Source organism: Emys orbicularis, chromosome 10 (assembly GCF_028017835.1).
Source record: "Emys orbicularis isolate rEmyOrb1 chromosome 10, rEmyOrb1.hap1, whole genome shotgun sequence".
Lineage (NCBI taxonomy): Eukaryota > Metazoa > Chordata > Testudines > Emydidae > Emys > Emys orbicularis.
Genome location: NC_088692.1, coordinates 11,978,486 through 11,994,593, shown reverse-complemented (window position 1 = coordinate 11,994,593; position 16,108 = coordinate 11,978,486). Strand labels below are relative to the sequence as shown.

The window sequence follows — 16,108 nt, the reverse complement described above, 5'->3', positions numbered from 1 at the left end:
ATTGGTTATTTTAATACTGTTAGATTGTTTTATGTTTTGGCTTTGTAACACGTGTGTCCCTGCAAAGGGACATTTGCATGGAATGTTGTACCCTGTGACGGTAATAGAAACAAAAACAATCAATAAGACTTTAGGTGAACTACCTAGCTATCAACACTGTTCATCCTCATCACACAAGGGAAAATCCCTTTATTGCATGCACGTCAGAACTCACATGCATTTTGAGAGCGGAAAAGGGATGAGAATTTAGCATTAAGCACTATTGGGAAGGGGACTGATCCTGCTTACAGTTGTCCAATCTCTAAATCAATCAACCAGCCTTAAATGCTATAAGCAGTAAGCAAAGGAGGGGAAACTCTCAGAGAAGGGAGTTGGAGGGGCAATGATCACCACAGACAGAACGGAAGTAAAGGTCAGCAAAACAAGTTTCTGTTAAGCTACCTACAGCTGCTCCCCGTGCCCAGTCCTTAGCAGCACCGTAACAGCTACACTTCAACATTCCCCATTTACAATTAGCATACAGCCTGCGTCTGGCCTTACTGACTGCCCTTCTTCCATCAAAGAGCCTCCAAAGTGAAGTGACTTTTATTCTTTCCACACCCCCTTCACTCTGCTTCAGTAAACAAAAGTAAACCACATGAGAAGCCAGCTTTAGCTCTTCAGATTGCCACGAAGTTTTGTAGGGCTGGCTGCTTTTTATGCATCTGCAAATCCAGTCCTTTAAATAACGACTTAAACAAGTGTGGTTCAAAGAAGTTGCTGGTTTTATATTACTCCATGAAACCCACTCCACCTGGACTCGAATAAAGGTTTTATTTGCAGCGAGCAGTGCCAGCCCCATGCTGTCTTCTCATACGAAGTCACAATGCTTCCGTTTTTATTTTCTCTCGAAAATCTTGGGGAGTCTCCTTTTAAACCCATAAAAGCTCCATCTCGGGGATGCTTCCCAAAGAATCATTATGGGGAGCTGTGCTCGCTTATGATAAGTTTGGCAGCAAAGAACTTCATAACTAAGAGGTGGAACCAGGTAGAGCTCCCCATCCTAGAGGATTAGACTCTGAGGATATGGAAAATAAGGGAGAATGAGAAACTGATAGGCTGATATTTACCAGATCAGGAACGTAACCTCACTGTGATAATGAAAAAAATGAGAGAGATTTTAACTTGCTTGTCAACCAAATAGGGCCCAAATAATTAATACAAGGATCATTAGGTAATTTGGTCTGGCCTTTTTTGAGTAAGCAGAGAACCTGAAACCATCAAGGTTTCTAAACACTGTCAAATTTCACATAGGAATATGGAAATTGTCATACTGGATCAGCCCAGTGGCCCATCTAGGCCAGTACCCCGTCAACAGCAGTAGCCAGGGCCAGATGCTTCAGAAGAAGATGCAAGAAATGGTGTAGCAGACAATTTTGGAAGTTTTGCCTAACCTCCTCAGTTAGGGAATGGCTTTATGCCCTGAAGCAAAAGGGTTTATATATCCCTTTTTCTTACCTAATGTAAAGACCGATGTTCTCATTTGGGCTGCATAAATGTCTAATGCTTTTCTAACTCTCACTGAGCTCTTGGCTTTAACAGTACCTTGTAGCAGCGGGTTCCACTGTGTAAGAAAGGATTTCCCGTCATCAGTTTTAAATGTATTGCCTTTCAGCTTCTTTTGATAGTCCCATCTCTTACATAATACAGAAAGGGTAAATAAAGGCCCCCAATTTATCTTCTCTGTACCATTCGTTACTGTGTGCGCCTCTCAGACCACTCTGACTCATCACTTCTCTAAACAATCCGAAAATCTTTTCAATCTCTCTTCATACCAAAGCCTTTTTTTTGCCTCTAACAATTTCCCCTGCTGTTTTCTCCCTGTTCCCACTGCTTGTTTAGAATCCACCCCGCGAACAGGGTAAACAGCATGATATATATATATATATATATATGTGTGCTCAATTAAGCTATAGTGACCCACCCTTCGGCTTAATAAAAATTCAACTAAGCTTACTCTTGGCAGTTTCTCTTGGTCATTTAATATTTGTTTGTTTAGAAATAGGCATCAGATAGAACAGATTTGTTATATAGAAATTGATTAGTGCGGGAAAAATGAAGGCAGTAAGTAAACTAAGTGCAGCCCGTGTAGCTCTTGTTGGGCTGCCTGGAAGCAGAAAGCAAAGAATATGCATTACAAACGAAAGTATCTAATGAACCAGCTACAGTGACAGAATATGAAACTGCCAAGTAACCCAATAATTATAATGCATTACCTTCTGCAAAATCATCTGAAACTAAACTACTGGTAAGAAGTCTGTACATGACTTTTCATAGCATTTAATTAGAGAGAGAGAGAGAGAGAGAGAGAGAGAGAGAGAGAGAGAGAGAGAGGGCTGTGAAGTCTGAGATGCTCCAGCCTATGTGCGCACACATGCAGGGGTTCTGAAAATCATTGTAACATCCTTCATCTTGATGAGCTCATCTGTTGTGTCTATAGGGATCTCCAATATGCATTGATAAAAAATTCATTGGAATTCAGTGTTCATTTATGGACAGTCTCTTATTCTCATAGCGAGTCATTCTGAATTAACACGTTCACTGCTGCTCTAACACATACCTCAGCAGCCACTTTCTACATCATGAACTGATTGGAAAGTTACAGCATACAAGCCAGTGTGGCCAACCACAACGGAGGAAAATTCTGCCTGGAAATACCTCACACATCATTCTGCTATGAAGGGGTTACATCCATTACAGTAGCTACTCTTGCATAGCTGACTCTTCAAGTTTCAATGAAAATTAAATGCCACCAGCTGTATTACTGAAACGTGCCCTAAAGTTTACAGACAAGCTGCAGAAGCTTGTAAAGTGTGAAGGGACTTGTTTGGTCCTAATTATATAGAACCTGCACCATAAATTGCCTGAGTGAAATAAATACAAACTGTGTTTCCTGCTTTGTGACCTCTCTAGCTTAATGCAATGCACACAAACACCCACAGTCAGTTACAGCTCAGAGATTCTACAGCATAAACTTACAACCCCACTGAGAAGCCATAATCAGGATCCAAGCCTTATTGTATATCTGGGCATCAGCAGTCTGTCCTCACCCAAGAAAGAATTTGATGTATATATTTTGCTCTTAATCTGAACAATAGATTTTGGGGATGCAACTGGTTAAGACATGAGAAACATTCCAAGATTTTGTTGCGGGGCTTCTGTTGTCACAGGAATTTCAAATCTGCTCTTCTTATACAAAGGCAACACATTCCTCACCTTTGGGACGTGAGGTACAACATGCAAGGGAAGCCCTATAAATCAATCAACCGTTCTGGGAGACTGTTCTGGAAGGGTGCCTCCTGAAAATGGTGGAGCTCTAAACTTCTCCTGCCATGTCTGGTGACATCCAATTTAGTTCTACGGAAACACTTGGGAATGAAGCCGTAAGTGAAGAAAGTAAAGCAAGATCAGTATTTAGTGATAAGAGTCTCTGCTCACTTAGTATTTTCCAATAACTGGCCAGTTTATTTGGTACGGCGTGAAGAAGAATTTGGAGGTAAATGAATGAGGACACTGGGTCGCTATAATTCAGGTGGGCAATGTGCAATCTTCCCATACACCGCTTTGCTAATGCACTCAGCCCTGACCTGCCTGTAACATCTCTGCTAGTAAGCCATTGCCCTCTTTACAGAAAACGCTGTTAGTTGTACCAAATTATATGGTGCTGGGTATAATGTGGCCAAAGACATTAGGAGCCGGGATGAGCCATATTCATTTAACTTATGACAAGGCATGTTTGAACATAGGATTCCAGAGGTGTTAAGGTTATTATATGAATTCATTGCTCCGTCTTAGCTGCCAACTGTTCTCTGGAAGGGGTGAAGGTGTCCTCAGGGATCTGATGCATGTGAAGTGCCTTCCAGCCAAGGAGGGTGGGACATGGCTGCTCCTTGGTTGTCCAAGGATAGTTTCTCCAAAGTGATACAAGATGCTGCTTCTTCCTAGAGGCAGAGTGTTCTCCTTCTGCAGCTTCTCTTCCCCAGCTGGTCCAGGACAAAATCAGAAACCGTGAAGCCAAGCATCTTACTGTTGCTAGGCCTCATCCTAGTTCCTCCCCAGGTTCCTCACTTCTGTCTTCATTTTCACTGTTAATGCCTTGTGACTGGTGGGTTTTGTTTTGGAGCTCCAATGTATAGTGACAGGAAAATATTAATCTCATGACCAAACAAAATAAGACTCAGGCCCTGCACACACTGGCCTGAAGTCTGCTGAAGCTGAATCCTTGCAAGTTTTGCTTGCACCTCCTCCTCCCTTACTGAATTTCTCCAGCATCCTCTTCCTTCCTGTAAACAAGACACATGCCTTCATGGGACCAACTGGGAGTGGATATGATTTTATGTGCTAACTGCAGTTGCCATGGGGTGGGGGGAAGTGCTCCTCTGTAAAACTCTGTGACCTCCCGGGTCTAGGATGTGTTAGCGCTGCCTACTTTCTATAAGGGAGAAAGCGCTCCCGCTTGCACTGTAAACTTAGGCTGTTAACACTTGCTGTGATGGGCAAGGCGCTATCACCAACACTGAGACACTAGGGGAGATGTGGGCTGCTTTTCATGATTTGTTTTTAATTATATCACTTCACGATTTAGAACAGAATGACAAAAAATAGCAGTAAGAGTCTTATGCATCGTGATAGGAGGAGCATGAAGATTAGGATGCAGGCGTTTTACTGTATGTTCAAATAAAACCCATCGCATTAAACCAGTGTAAGGGTGTAACTAAATTGTTCGATGCTTCTGACGACACACCTCAGCTATCTAATATAGCGACCCAAGACTGCTGCCTATGAGATAACAGTCTCATATGGAAGACAGTATCCAAAGCTTAGCCATATAGCCAGGTCACTATGGCTCTTCCCATCAAAGGGCATCAGAATGTTATATTACTTATTTGTGCTATAGATGTCATGGCACTTCCCAGAAACAGAGATGAGTCCCTGCCCTAGAGATTTCCATGTAAGACAAGACAAGAAGAGGAGATGACGACACGGGGGCAGGCAGGAGGATGAAAAGCATAAGAAGGCTTTGCCTTTGCATGGTGGAGTCCTGCATGCACCTCATGTGCTATATTGCTTTGAGATTTCTCAAAATACATTTATCTAGGCTTGCAAACGAGTGGCCTCCTTCCAGGTGCCCTCTCGGGGCCTCAGGGCAGCCTCGCAAGTGGACCCTCTACTCAGTTTCCCTCTTGGGTAACCCAATGGACTCCGCTTCAGGCACTTACTTAAAAAATACTCCTACGGGGGCCAGTTTATTACAACAACCTTGTACAAACAGTCTACAACAAAAGTCCCAAACCATAGTCCCTATCACCCACGTGCATATAGTCCTTGTTCTCACCATGGCCTAGTGTCTTCTCTCATGGTTAGGCTCCTTATACGTCCTCTTCCGTCACTCTGCCAAGACAGCAACCACCTCAGACCTTCTTTCTGGGATGCAATCCCACTCTTCCCAATAGGAATGCCCACAGTCTCTGTGCTGGGAGAATCCTTGCCAGGGGAGGATCACTCTCTCCCCCTGGCCCTCTTACTGGTCCTTGGGTGCAGCTCTTCAGCAAGAAGGTGACTATGGGTGAGCCCCTCTCCTGCTCTCCCTTCTTTCAGTCCTCTGTGTTGCTTGGTTCCAGCTCTCCAGCTTGGAACCAGCAGGCATCTCCCTCTGCTGATCCTCCTGCTTTCAGCCTTCTCCAGCCATCTGCCCCAGCTCTGTGGCTTGGAGACAGTAGCCAGCAGACCCCTCTTGCCACTCTCCTGCCTTCAGCCTTCTCCCAAGAACCACATTCCGTCTCTGGCAGGTCTCATCTCCTGCCCCGCTCCTGTCTAACTTCTGACTGACCTTTTATAGTCCCCAGGTGCTGTCCCACCCTCTTAACTGGCACAACTGGGAGCATTGGACTGGAACAGGAGAACTGAGCCCAGTTTCATGTAATGAGCCAGCTACCCTGTTACAAGGCTACAGTTTATAAGACTCCTTAAAGAAGTGACTTTTAGGACTGTAAGAAGAAAAGGATGCGATGAAGAGTGTGGTGTGGTGGAAGACCACATCATAAACAATTTCCATTGGAAAGCACTACAAAATAACCTTCTATTAACCTAGAATATATAAACAGCCCTCAGTGCCTATGTCTATTCCCCACCACTCCCTTCTTGCCAGAAAACTGCTCAGCCAGTTCAAACCAGCTAATTAAAAAATCCTCAGTATTCCAGCATAGTACTTCATAAAGATTTGTAAAAGGGGAACAACGTATACAGAAACGTATTTCTGTAGCTGGCTTTGGCAGCTGGTTTTACATTCCAACTAATCTTGGGTAAATAAATGGCACGTAAATGACTTGTTGATGTCTGAACTAGACATAGAGTAGACTGCTAAACACACATCCTTCTGGCCAGGTTAGAGGATATGGAGATGTGGCACATCTCTCTGATGGTAGAAAATGGTGAGTTCTGAGGCTAGGTTCCTGGAGCATCATGCATAGATATATTCTCCTTTCCTTTAAACTGATTTAACTCTACTGACTTTGATTGAGGGCTGGTCTACATTGAAAACATACATTGGCATAGCTACGTCTCTCAAAACCCATCCCCCCCCACCGAGAGACCTAGCTTTGCTGACCTAACCCCTGGTGTAGACAGTGCTAAGCTGACGGAAGAATTTTTCCATCCACCTACCTGCCACCTCCAGGGGAGGCAGATTAATCACAGCAAACGGGGGGATTCTTTTGTCGCTGTAATGAACGTCAACACTGCAGTGCTACAGTGCTGCAGCTGTGCCGCTATAGCATTTTAAGTACAGACATAGCCTAAATTACTCCCAATTTACTCTGGTATAAGTGAGAGGAAGAATTAGACCCAAAGTCTTCTCACAGAATTCTTTAAAAGGAGGAAGCATCTCCACTCTCATTGTATTCAAATACAGGAGGCAGTCAAAGAGGAACAGTCAAAGAGGAACAGTCAAAGAGGAGCTACTAACTTGACATTTCTCAGCAATTAGAATGGAGAGAGCATTCTGGCATGCTGATCACAATTACCCCAAAGAGTCAGGTGGGGTGGGGGAAATACAGGCCTACCTTAAAGAGCAAGCAGTCCCCTTGGTGCTCAGCATAAATGGAGGTGAGCCGGTACTGGTTCTCAGTAGTAATGTCAATCTGGTATCCTGTCAGTGTGTAGCACACCTTGCGAAACTCCTGGATCTTGGTCTGGAAAACCTCTTTCAGCCGTTGGTTTTTCAGTTCTGCACTCTCCACTTGCTTCTTCAGCTCTAGGAAACGGAGGAGAGCAAAAAAAGGGTATCTTGGTATAAGTTACATTAGCACAAAATGGATCTTGCATTATAATTAGGGTGTTAGCCAAGCCAAATGAGATGAAAGGGTTAATTACTCAAAGAACAAGCAAGCAAGGTATGAGAAGTCAGGAGCTGAGAGGCCCTCTCCCAGCTCAGGAAGGATGATATGCTATGTACTTTAGGGTCATTATAAAAAGTTAAATTGGGATCTGAGAGACAGACCATTTTTCATGGGGGTGGGGTGGGTTTGCTGGGTTTACCTTTTAGCAATGATCTACAAAAATTCAAAGATATACCGTACTCTCCCCTCCTCTGTTCTTATTTCCTTTACAGATCCCAAGACAACTGTTTAAGTTTCGGAGAGGCAGGACAGTAGAAAAGCTGTTATTCTTTAGTCAGTTGCAGATACAACTGTACAGAAATGTGTCTGGAGGAAGCCAGTAATAGGGGAAATCTTTTCCAGTGCACACCTGACTTGACTGTAAGTGCTTTGATCTCAAATTGTCAAACTGTCTAGCAATCCCTTAAGATTTGTGGAAGGGGGTTTTATTGTTACAAAATGCCTGAAGAACACCATTGTCTCTTCCAGTTTGCTGCCTTAACTGGACTAGTCTCTGGAAAAGAGGCCCATAGGGGCTGTCTGCCACTCACCCATGTATTTTAATACTCCAAAGAGAGCTGCTACCGCTGTGAATCCTTCAAGAACATACATAACAATTACCAAGAATCTTTCACCAAAGGTGTCTTCTGAGTAACTAAACCTCAATTTATCCCCCATTAATTGCAGGAATTGGCTTTACTTAAATATACACTGGAGACGCTTTCCAAGTCAGCCTGTTGTATCAACACTGCAGTCCAGGGTTAAGAAAAGGCTCATGCTTTTTAACAACAAACCAATAGACTCATTCAAAAATCTCCTGCCTTCTCTTTGACACTGATGTTCAGAAATCACAGCTTAGGAAGGGCCAAGGTTCACCTGAACCTGAGATCATCTTCAGACACCTCGTCGGGCTTCAGCATCCCCTTATATTCTACAGTGTTTCATTAAAGCATCTCAGGTGGGCCAAAAGGGTCTACATTAGGACAGCTCAGGAAAGTTAAGACAAACTAACATTTAAAGTGGATTAGTTAAACCAGGGCTTTGGAGTGTGGAGCAGCTCCGGAGTAGTGGAGCTGCAGGTTTTTGCCTGGAGCTGGAGCGGAGCCGGAGCACAGCTCCAAAGCCCTGAAAACTGCATTAAATCCCTGTGTGGACACACTTATTCTGAATTAAAATGGCCCTAATTCAGTCTTGCTTAATTTAGAAGTGAATTAAGCTAAAGCAAAGGAAGGGCTGATCTACACTGAAAACTTACATCAGCATAGCTTCGTCTCTCAGGGGTGTGGATTTTTCACATCCCCGAGAGACGTAGCTATGCCGACCTAGCCCCCACTGTAGACAGTGTTGGCAGATGGAAGAATTCTTCTGTCGACCTAACTACTGCCTCTCATGGAGGTGGATTAACTATAGCAATGGGAAAACCCCTCCTGTTGCTGTTGTGAGCTTCACTGTAGCATTTTACGTGTAGACATAGCCTAAGTCCACTTTATTTCTGAGGGCATCCACACAGGATATAATGTGCTTACACTAATGCACTTTAATGTCACACTTTTTGTTACTTTGTTTTAACTTTTCTGCATGTCCCCATGTAGACGAGCCCTCAGACGCCACGTTATTTAATCCACCACCCCTATGCCCCAACCCGACTTCAAATCTAACTGCCCAGGAGGGACATTTATTGTGAAAACTTATTCACTGAGGCACTGCTATGAAAGGAAACTACTGATCCTGGAAGGGAGATAAAGCAAGTGAAGTACTACAAAACCCTGTTCACAAGCACAAGAGGCCCTCTTGCTGATACATTGCACCTGCTTGTGAACCTGAGAAGTCGGTGCATCCCTGACCACCCGCTCTTCCCTTTCTTCCACATTCATCACTGTACGACATAAATCAGTCCTTCGTGGGATTGTTATTCTGCAGCTACAACCCTTCCCATCATCTTTGTTGCTTCTGGCCCCTTGATTAATGGAGTAATCAGCCTCTGAAATCAAGAGGTTAATTGGCAGCTCTGACCTCAATATTCTCCCAGTCTTCATTCAGCTTTGCATTCCTAAAACAGAACTGTTAAGGATAAAATCCTACATATGAAAGTAAAAATTCACTGACCACATTTCAGTGGTCATATTTCACCACTGTCAGAGACGGCACTGGCTTTAATATATCTCAGATATCCGACGTGGATAAAATTAAAAATTTCTAATAAACACAGGACAGCCTTGGAGAAGTAAATATGCCTCTTTCCTGCAGATCTTAAAGTATGTCTTGGCTGAATTTTATAAACTCAGGAGGTGGACAGGGCTCTAATTCATGAACTAGATAAATGGCTCTGTACACAACTGAGGTCTCTTGCTACTCGCTGATATAATGAACAGTTAGGATCTTGGTCCCTTTTTGTCCTTTAAACTAATTTCTCAGCATGGTCATTATGCATGTGCCGGGTGCCCCCTGGACTGCAGCCCTGCAAGCAGGGCACCTTATGGAAGAAGACTTCTTAGTGCAGAACTTGTGACCAGGAGTCTTGAGTAGGGTAGTCTTCAGACACCATTTCTCTGCTACCTCTGAGATTAAAACAGAGGAGGCATTTTACATAATGTGTCCAGTCTCATACACAGCAAGACTTGAAGCTAGGTAGGTACATCTCAGGTTTAACCGGAATACAGTAACAGCCTAACATTTCTAGAGAGCAGCCTCCTTTTCTCCCCCTCTAACCCTGCCTGTCAGACCCCTCCCTGCTGCTGCTCTTCACAGCCTTGTTATGCTTTCAGGCTTCTTCATTAGGTCTGGCTTATCATCACTTCTAAGGCCCCTGCCAAAGGGCTTTGTCTACAATAGGAAAATGACACACTGCTGATAACATGTGTCAGCAACTGATACAGCAGCTGAATGTGGTTTAGCTGCAAGTGTAGACAAAGACAAAATGTGTTCAGCACTGTTTCAAAAACTGGGGTTAAAACCTGTTTGCCTTTTTCTACACTTGCAGCTAAGTCACATTCAGCATCAGTTCAGCTGAGTCCGCTGCTGCTAACTAATGTCAGCCATGACTTGCTTTCCAAAGTGGTGCCTCTCGCTTGGGTGATTCCCAAATTCATTCAGGATTGTGTTCAGTGCTGTCTCTAAACATTTTCAGTTCCGGTTTTCCTCTCCCACCTTTGCATTTTATATTAACAAACATATTTGTTTGAAGGGTTGTCCCAAGGGCTCCCAACCCACATTTGCAATAGCTCCACCCTCCAGGTGATTCTCTGTCGGTAAAAGCCTTCCTACAGTGGTTAGGGTGCTAGCCTGGGACTTGGGAGACCCAGGTTCAATTTTCTGCTCTGCCACAAACTTCTTGTGTGACCCTGGGCAAGTCACTTAGCATCTCTATGCCTCAGTTCCCCATCACTAAAACAGGGATAACAGCACCTCCCCTCCTCACCAGGGTGCTGTGAAGGGAAACACATTACATTCATTAACCATTCTGAGGTGCTCCAAGGAACGGGAGCCATATAAGCACCTAGAACAGATCATTGAGACTATGCTCTTTGGGGCAAGGCCTGTCATTTTGTTCTGTGTTTGCATAGCACCTAGCAAAATGGGGTCCTAGTCCATGACTAAGGCTACTAGGAGCTTCATAAATAACAGATTTTAGGGGGTTAATTAACGTCTTTTCTAATGTTTTCTGCCCCAAGTTAAGATGTTTACATAAACTACAGCTCATTGTATGCTTTGCTCCTGAGTTTAAGCCGATGGTGCACATATAATTCTTAGACCTCGCCGCTACTGGGGATTTCAGCCACTGATGTCCAGCCAAATCCCTATCATAGGCAGGCAAAATTGCTTTAAACCACAATTTGCACAAGGTTCAAGACACAGTTCAAGAGAGGAGGCTGCATTCAGGGAAGGGTGGAGGTGTATTAGTAGAGCAGGTTTCAGATGGCAGCATTACCGCTGCCACCCACACTATCCACCACCGACAAGAACAGTGAATGGCTTGATTCTCTCGTGTTCCTTCACAACTTTTGGAGAATTACATTTAATTATATCTTTAAAAGACAGCGTTTGAAAACTCAAACCCCTATGTTTGGAGCACTCATTACAGTCACTGTGTTTGACTGCTGTATTTTTTCACGAAGTTGCAGATGTGCTCTGCAGAGCTCTTCAATGGATATGGCACATTGGGTAGATGCACTTCATGTCCCAGAGAGGGGACAACAGGCCATCCTGTGCAGAAGGGCTCTGGGGCAACAAGATAGCAAGAACATAAGGAAGGATATTTGATAGGACTAAGCCTTGCTTCTTTCTTCATTCAGGCACTGCAAACACAGTTTATTTTGGTTGGAGAAGACTAAGAGGAGGGAGGAAGAGTAAAGAGCGTGGGGATGAGTTATAAAATTATACTGCTGGGAGTGCTTGGCATTCAGGGCAAACTCCGGGACAAAATCCAGCCTATATTGAAGAGGGCCACGGAAAAAAACCCTCTATGAAAAATCACATTCATTTGTTAAGAAATCAATAGCTCCGAATTATTAACTTCCTCTTAATAATACCTCCTCTTCAAACTTCTTGTATTTTCAAACACTCACATCAACTTTAATGAACAATTCATACTATTTTGGATAAATAAATTATGGAGTGGGTGTTTTTTTGTCTTTCACACTGAAAATGTCACTGCTCTTTATTCCATTGCTTTTAATGCTCACAAAGTTTGAAAATGAGCCACAGATTCACCATGGAAACACTTAGGCTCTGGCTTTGGACCCAAATGAGAGGAGTTCAATTAGGTCAGTCTATGTCGACGGAAGAGCGCTCTCCCGTCAGGGCGCAGCTGCATCCGTACAGCTGCGCCACTGTCAGCTCTCTACGATAGACATGGCCTTAGGCTCTGCTGCCTATAGACCCCACCCCAAAGAGCACACAGGTATCCTGGAAACCGGAGAACAGCAAGAAAGGCACCAGAGTGGATCTAAACAGCTGCTTAGAAATGCCTGAACTCCACACACTAACTCTGGGTAAGGTTACACTGCTCTGTTTCTGAGTGTCTGGGGTCACTCATTCTAACAGGCTAACTGAAAAACGCATCTCACTCAACACCACACCCTTCTCTCTCTCTAGGCCAGGGGTGGGCAAACTACAGCCCGGGGGCCATGTCCGCCCATCAGACCTTTTAATCCAGCCCTCGAGCTCCTGCGGGGAAGCGGGGTCGGGGGCTTGCCCCACTCTGTGCCTGCTGCAGCTCCCAGAAGCAGCGGCATGTTCCCCCTCTGGCTCCTACACATAGAGGCAGCTACAGGGCTCCACATGCTGCTGCTGCCCCAAGCACTGGCTCTACAGCTTTTATTGGTTAGGAACCGCGGCCAATGGGAGCTGCCGGGGTGGCGCCTACGGATGCGGTGGTGTGCAGAGCCGCCGTGCCTCCGCATAGGAGCCGGAGGGCGGGGACATGCCGCTGCTTCCGGGAGCTGCTTGAGGTAAGTGCCACTCAGAGCCTGCACCCTTGCCCTCCTTCTGTACCCCAACCCCCTGCCCCAGCCCTGATCCCCCGCCCACCCTCCGAACCCCTCGGTCCCAGCCCGGAGCACCCTCCTGCACCCCTCATCCCCAGCCGGAGCCCTCAACCCCCCCCCCACACCCCAGCCCTCTGCCCCATCTCGGAGCCCCCTCCCACACCCTGAACCCCTCATTTCTGGCCCCACCCTGGAACCCACGCCCCCATCCCAGAGCTTGTACCCCCTCCCACACCCTAACCCTGTACCTCAGCCCAGAGCTCCCTCCCATACTCCGAACCCCTCTGCTCCATCCCCAGCCCGCAGCCCCTTCCTGCACCCCAAACCCCTCATCCCTGGCCCCACCCCAGAGCCCACACCCCCAGCTGGAGCCCTCCCTACTTCCTGCACCCCATCCCCCAATTTCGTGAGCATTCATGGCCCGCCATACAATTTCCATACCCAGATGTGGTCCCCAGGCCAAAAAGCTTGCCCACTCCTGCTCTAGGCCATTAAGCCACTCCATTTGCAAGATTGCATTAAGAATGGGTTGCTAATGTCGCTATGAGTGATGCTTAGTTCTTACCAACCCTATTCTATGTTAAACAAGGACTAGTTAGTTTCATAATTCTAGAAATAGAGAAGTGGAAGTCAGCACCATCTCAGTTTCACAGGGTCTGGGATCAGATGCAGAGGCACTATTCTCTTGGCTCCAAGAAGCAAGACTGTACCAGCCTTTTCCTCTCTCACTTACCCAGACTGCCTCTATGCATTTCCATAATAACCTACTGAGTTTGCAAAGCTGCTGCTGAGTTACCCCAATATTCCTCTCTAACTCTTATCTACCTACACTCTGCTCCTCCTTTTAATGCTCTGCCACCCTCTTGTGCTGCCCCATGTACCTAGGGTGACCAGATGTCCCGATTTTATAGGGACAGTCCCGATATTTGAGGCTTTTTCCTTATATAGAAGCCTATTACACCCCACCTCCTGTCTCGATTTTTCACACTTGCTGTCTGGTCACCCTACATGTACCTGGACCCCTTAGAGTCATTTCCCTTGTTTAAACCTTGGGCTGAAACCTTTGTCAGCTGTAGTTTATGATGGACACGCTCTGTAAAGAGTTTGTGATACTGTGTGAAGGACGCCATATAAAAAATAAATTGCACTGTATTAAATAAAGGCTAATAGGACAGGAGCAGAGTATTTTCTGATCCAGGCAAGTTTATGATCACAGCTCTCTAGAAATAAAATTTGCTAGATTTTATGGGACTGTTTGCACACAGGGGTGGGGTTAAGTGGGAGGGGAAGAACATGCAATCTGAATGGCATAGCAGTTCCAGACCATGCTTATATCTCTCTACAACTACATGGTCTAGTGGATTTGATTTAGGCTTTGGAAACTTGCAATTTGTAACATTACAACCATGAATTATAACTTTTCTTAGAGGTAAAAGAAAGTTTTAAACTAAACAGGCGGCACTGGCTGCTCACTTCCACTAGAGCAGCTATCGAGTCCTAAATGGTATTTATTTTATCCGTCAACATTAGCTTATTTTTAAACTGCATATACTATATGGCTCAGCCTCCACCTCCCTTTGTGTACTGCCCCCACAATCTCCATCCACCACCAAGCCCTTCACATAACTTCGGGAAGAATTTTCAAAGATAGCATTTATTAACTAAAAAGCAACAGAGGGTCCTGCGGCACCTTTAAGACTAACAGAAGTATTGGGAGCATAAGCTTTCGTGGGTAAGAACCTCACTTCTTCAGATGCAAGTAGATTACTTGCATCTGAAGAAGTGAGGTTCTTACCCACGAAAGCTTATGCTCCCAATACTTGTTAGTCTTAAAGGTGCCACAGGACCCTCTGTTGCTTTTTACAGATTCAGACTAACGCGGCTACCCCTCTGATATTTATTAACTAAGTATCTCTACTGCCATGGGTTGCCTGAATACTGACTCTAAGGTGTCCAGTGATTTTGTGTGTGTTTTCCCTACCAATATACATGAGGATTTCAAACTCCATTTCCAGTTGCAGAGATCAGAGAGGTTTAAAGACTCTTTGCAAATGGAGTTCTACCTATGCAGAAGAATTACACCTGATCGAATGGCTACTGCAAGGGTTCTGAGGATCGTGATCACCCTGCCCTTCCCATGTTACTATCTGGGAAGGGGCAGAGCGTGTCACAGTAGGGAAAAAGCTGAGGACCAGTAGGCTACTGTGGTCAGCGCAGAGAAGGGAGGCTGCTCAGCTTCTCAGCCAATTCATAAAGGTCTGGGAGTGGGAGCAGATTCAGGCCAAACCTCCTCTCCCAAATTAATACCGCACTGACATGGCTCCATATAGCAGGTATAGAGGAGTTAAGCAATAGTGGAGGCTAGGCAGCCCTTCTCTCCCCCTTCCAGTTGCCGGGGGAGAGTCCCTGCAAGCTCCTGGACTGCGCAGAATAGACATTGTCCCTGCAAAGTCTAATGTATGAAGTCTCTGCTTCCCCTGGTCAGCTGCTGCATGTCGCACAATACTCTAGAATCACTTTCATCCCATCTTGCTCTTCAAGACCCTACAGAACCTTGCTGCACTCTACATCTCTAGTCCCTTTTTCTCTGGCTCCCTCACAGGCACCCTTCGTACGAGGAATTTCCCCTAGGGATTACACACTCGTCCAAGCTGCAGGGTGGACAATAGCCAATCCTGCACCAGAGGCATGTTTAAAGTTCACTGCTTCATCACTTATCAGGGTTAGAGACGGGAGCTTTATGCCATTGGAAAGGAGCAATTTCTAGCTTCCCACAGGGGCAAAGAACTCTTACTTTTACTCCAGAAAGTTCCCCAGATACTGGACATTAAAATCCTGACATTGCTATTTATGGAAAGGCTATTTTAGATAATTTTTATAGGTTTCTAAGTTGTGTAAGTTATAACGTCTCCCTTTCTCTCAATAACCCCTCCTTCCCCCGGTGTTTATGGTTGGACTCTATGATACTAAGGTAGCCTGTCTGTATATGCAAAGGGATATAAAAATAGTACCAAAACCAAACATTTACAACTCTCTAAGCCCAGAAATCTAAAACAGCTTTTCTGGAAAATATGTGGCATATACTGAACACCTGTTGGGGCTGGGTGGATTAAAGCCATTACTGGCTCTCACTTGGGATGTAGCTAGCAAAAACTCAGGTTGATAAAACTTTTAACCCCACCCTCACCCGGTATATTTGTTATTTTA

At 45.1% G+C, this 16,108-nt stretch overlaps 1 protein-coding gene across 1 annotated transcript in view; it reads right to left on the bottom strand.

Moving 5' to 3' along the window:
- MAD1L1 (mitotic arrest deficient 1 like 1) overlaps window positions 1-16,108 on the bottom strand; it is a 560,284-nt gene that overhangs the window by 115,856 nt on the left and 428,320 nt on the right. The window contains exon 18 of the mRNA XM_065412141.1: window positions 7,101-7,291. Coding sequence (XP_065268213.1) covers window positions 7,101-7,291 — 191 coding nt within the window. The remainder of the gene's footprint in view (window positions 1-7,100; window positions 7,292-16,108) is intronic.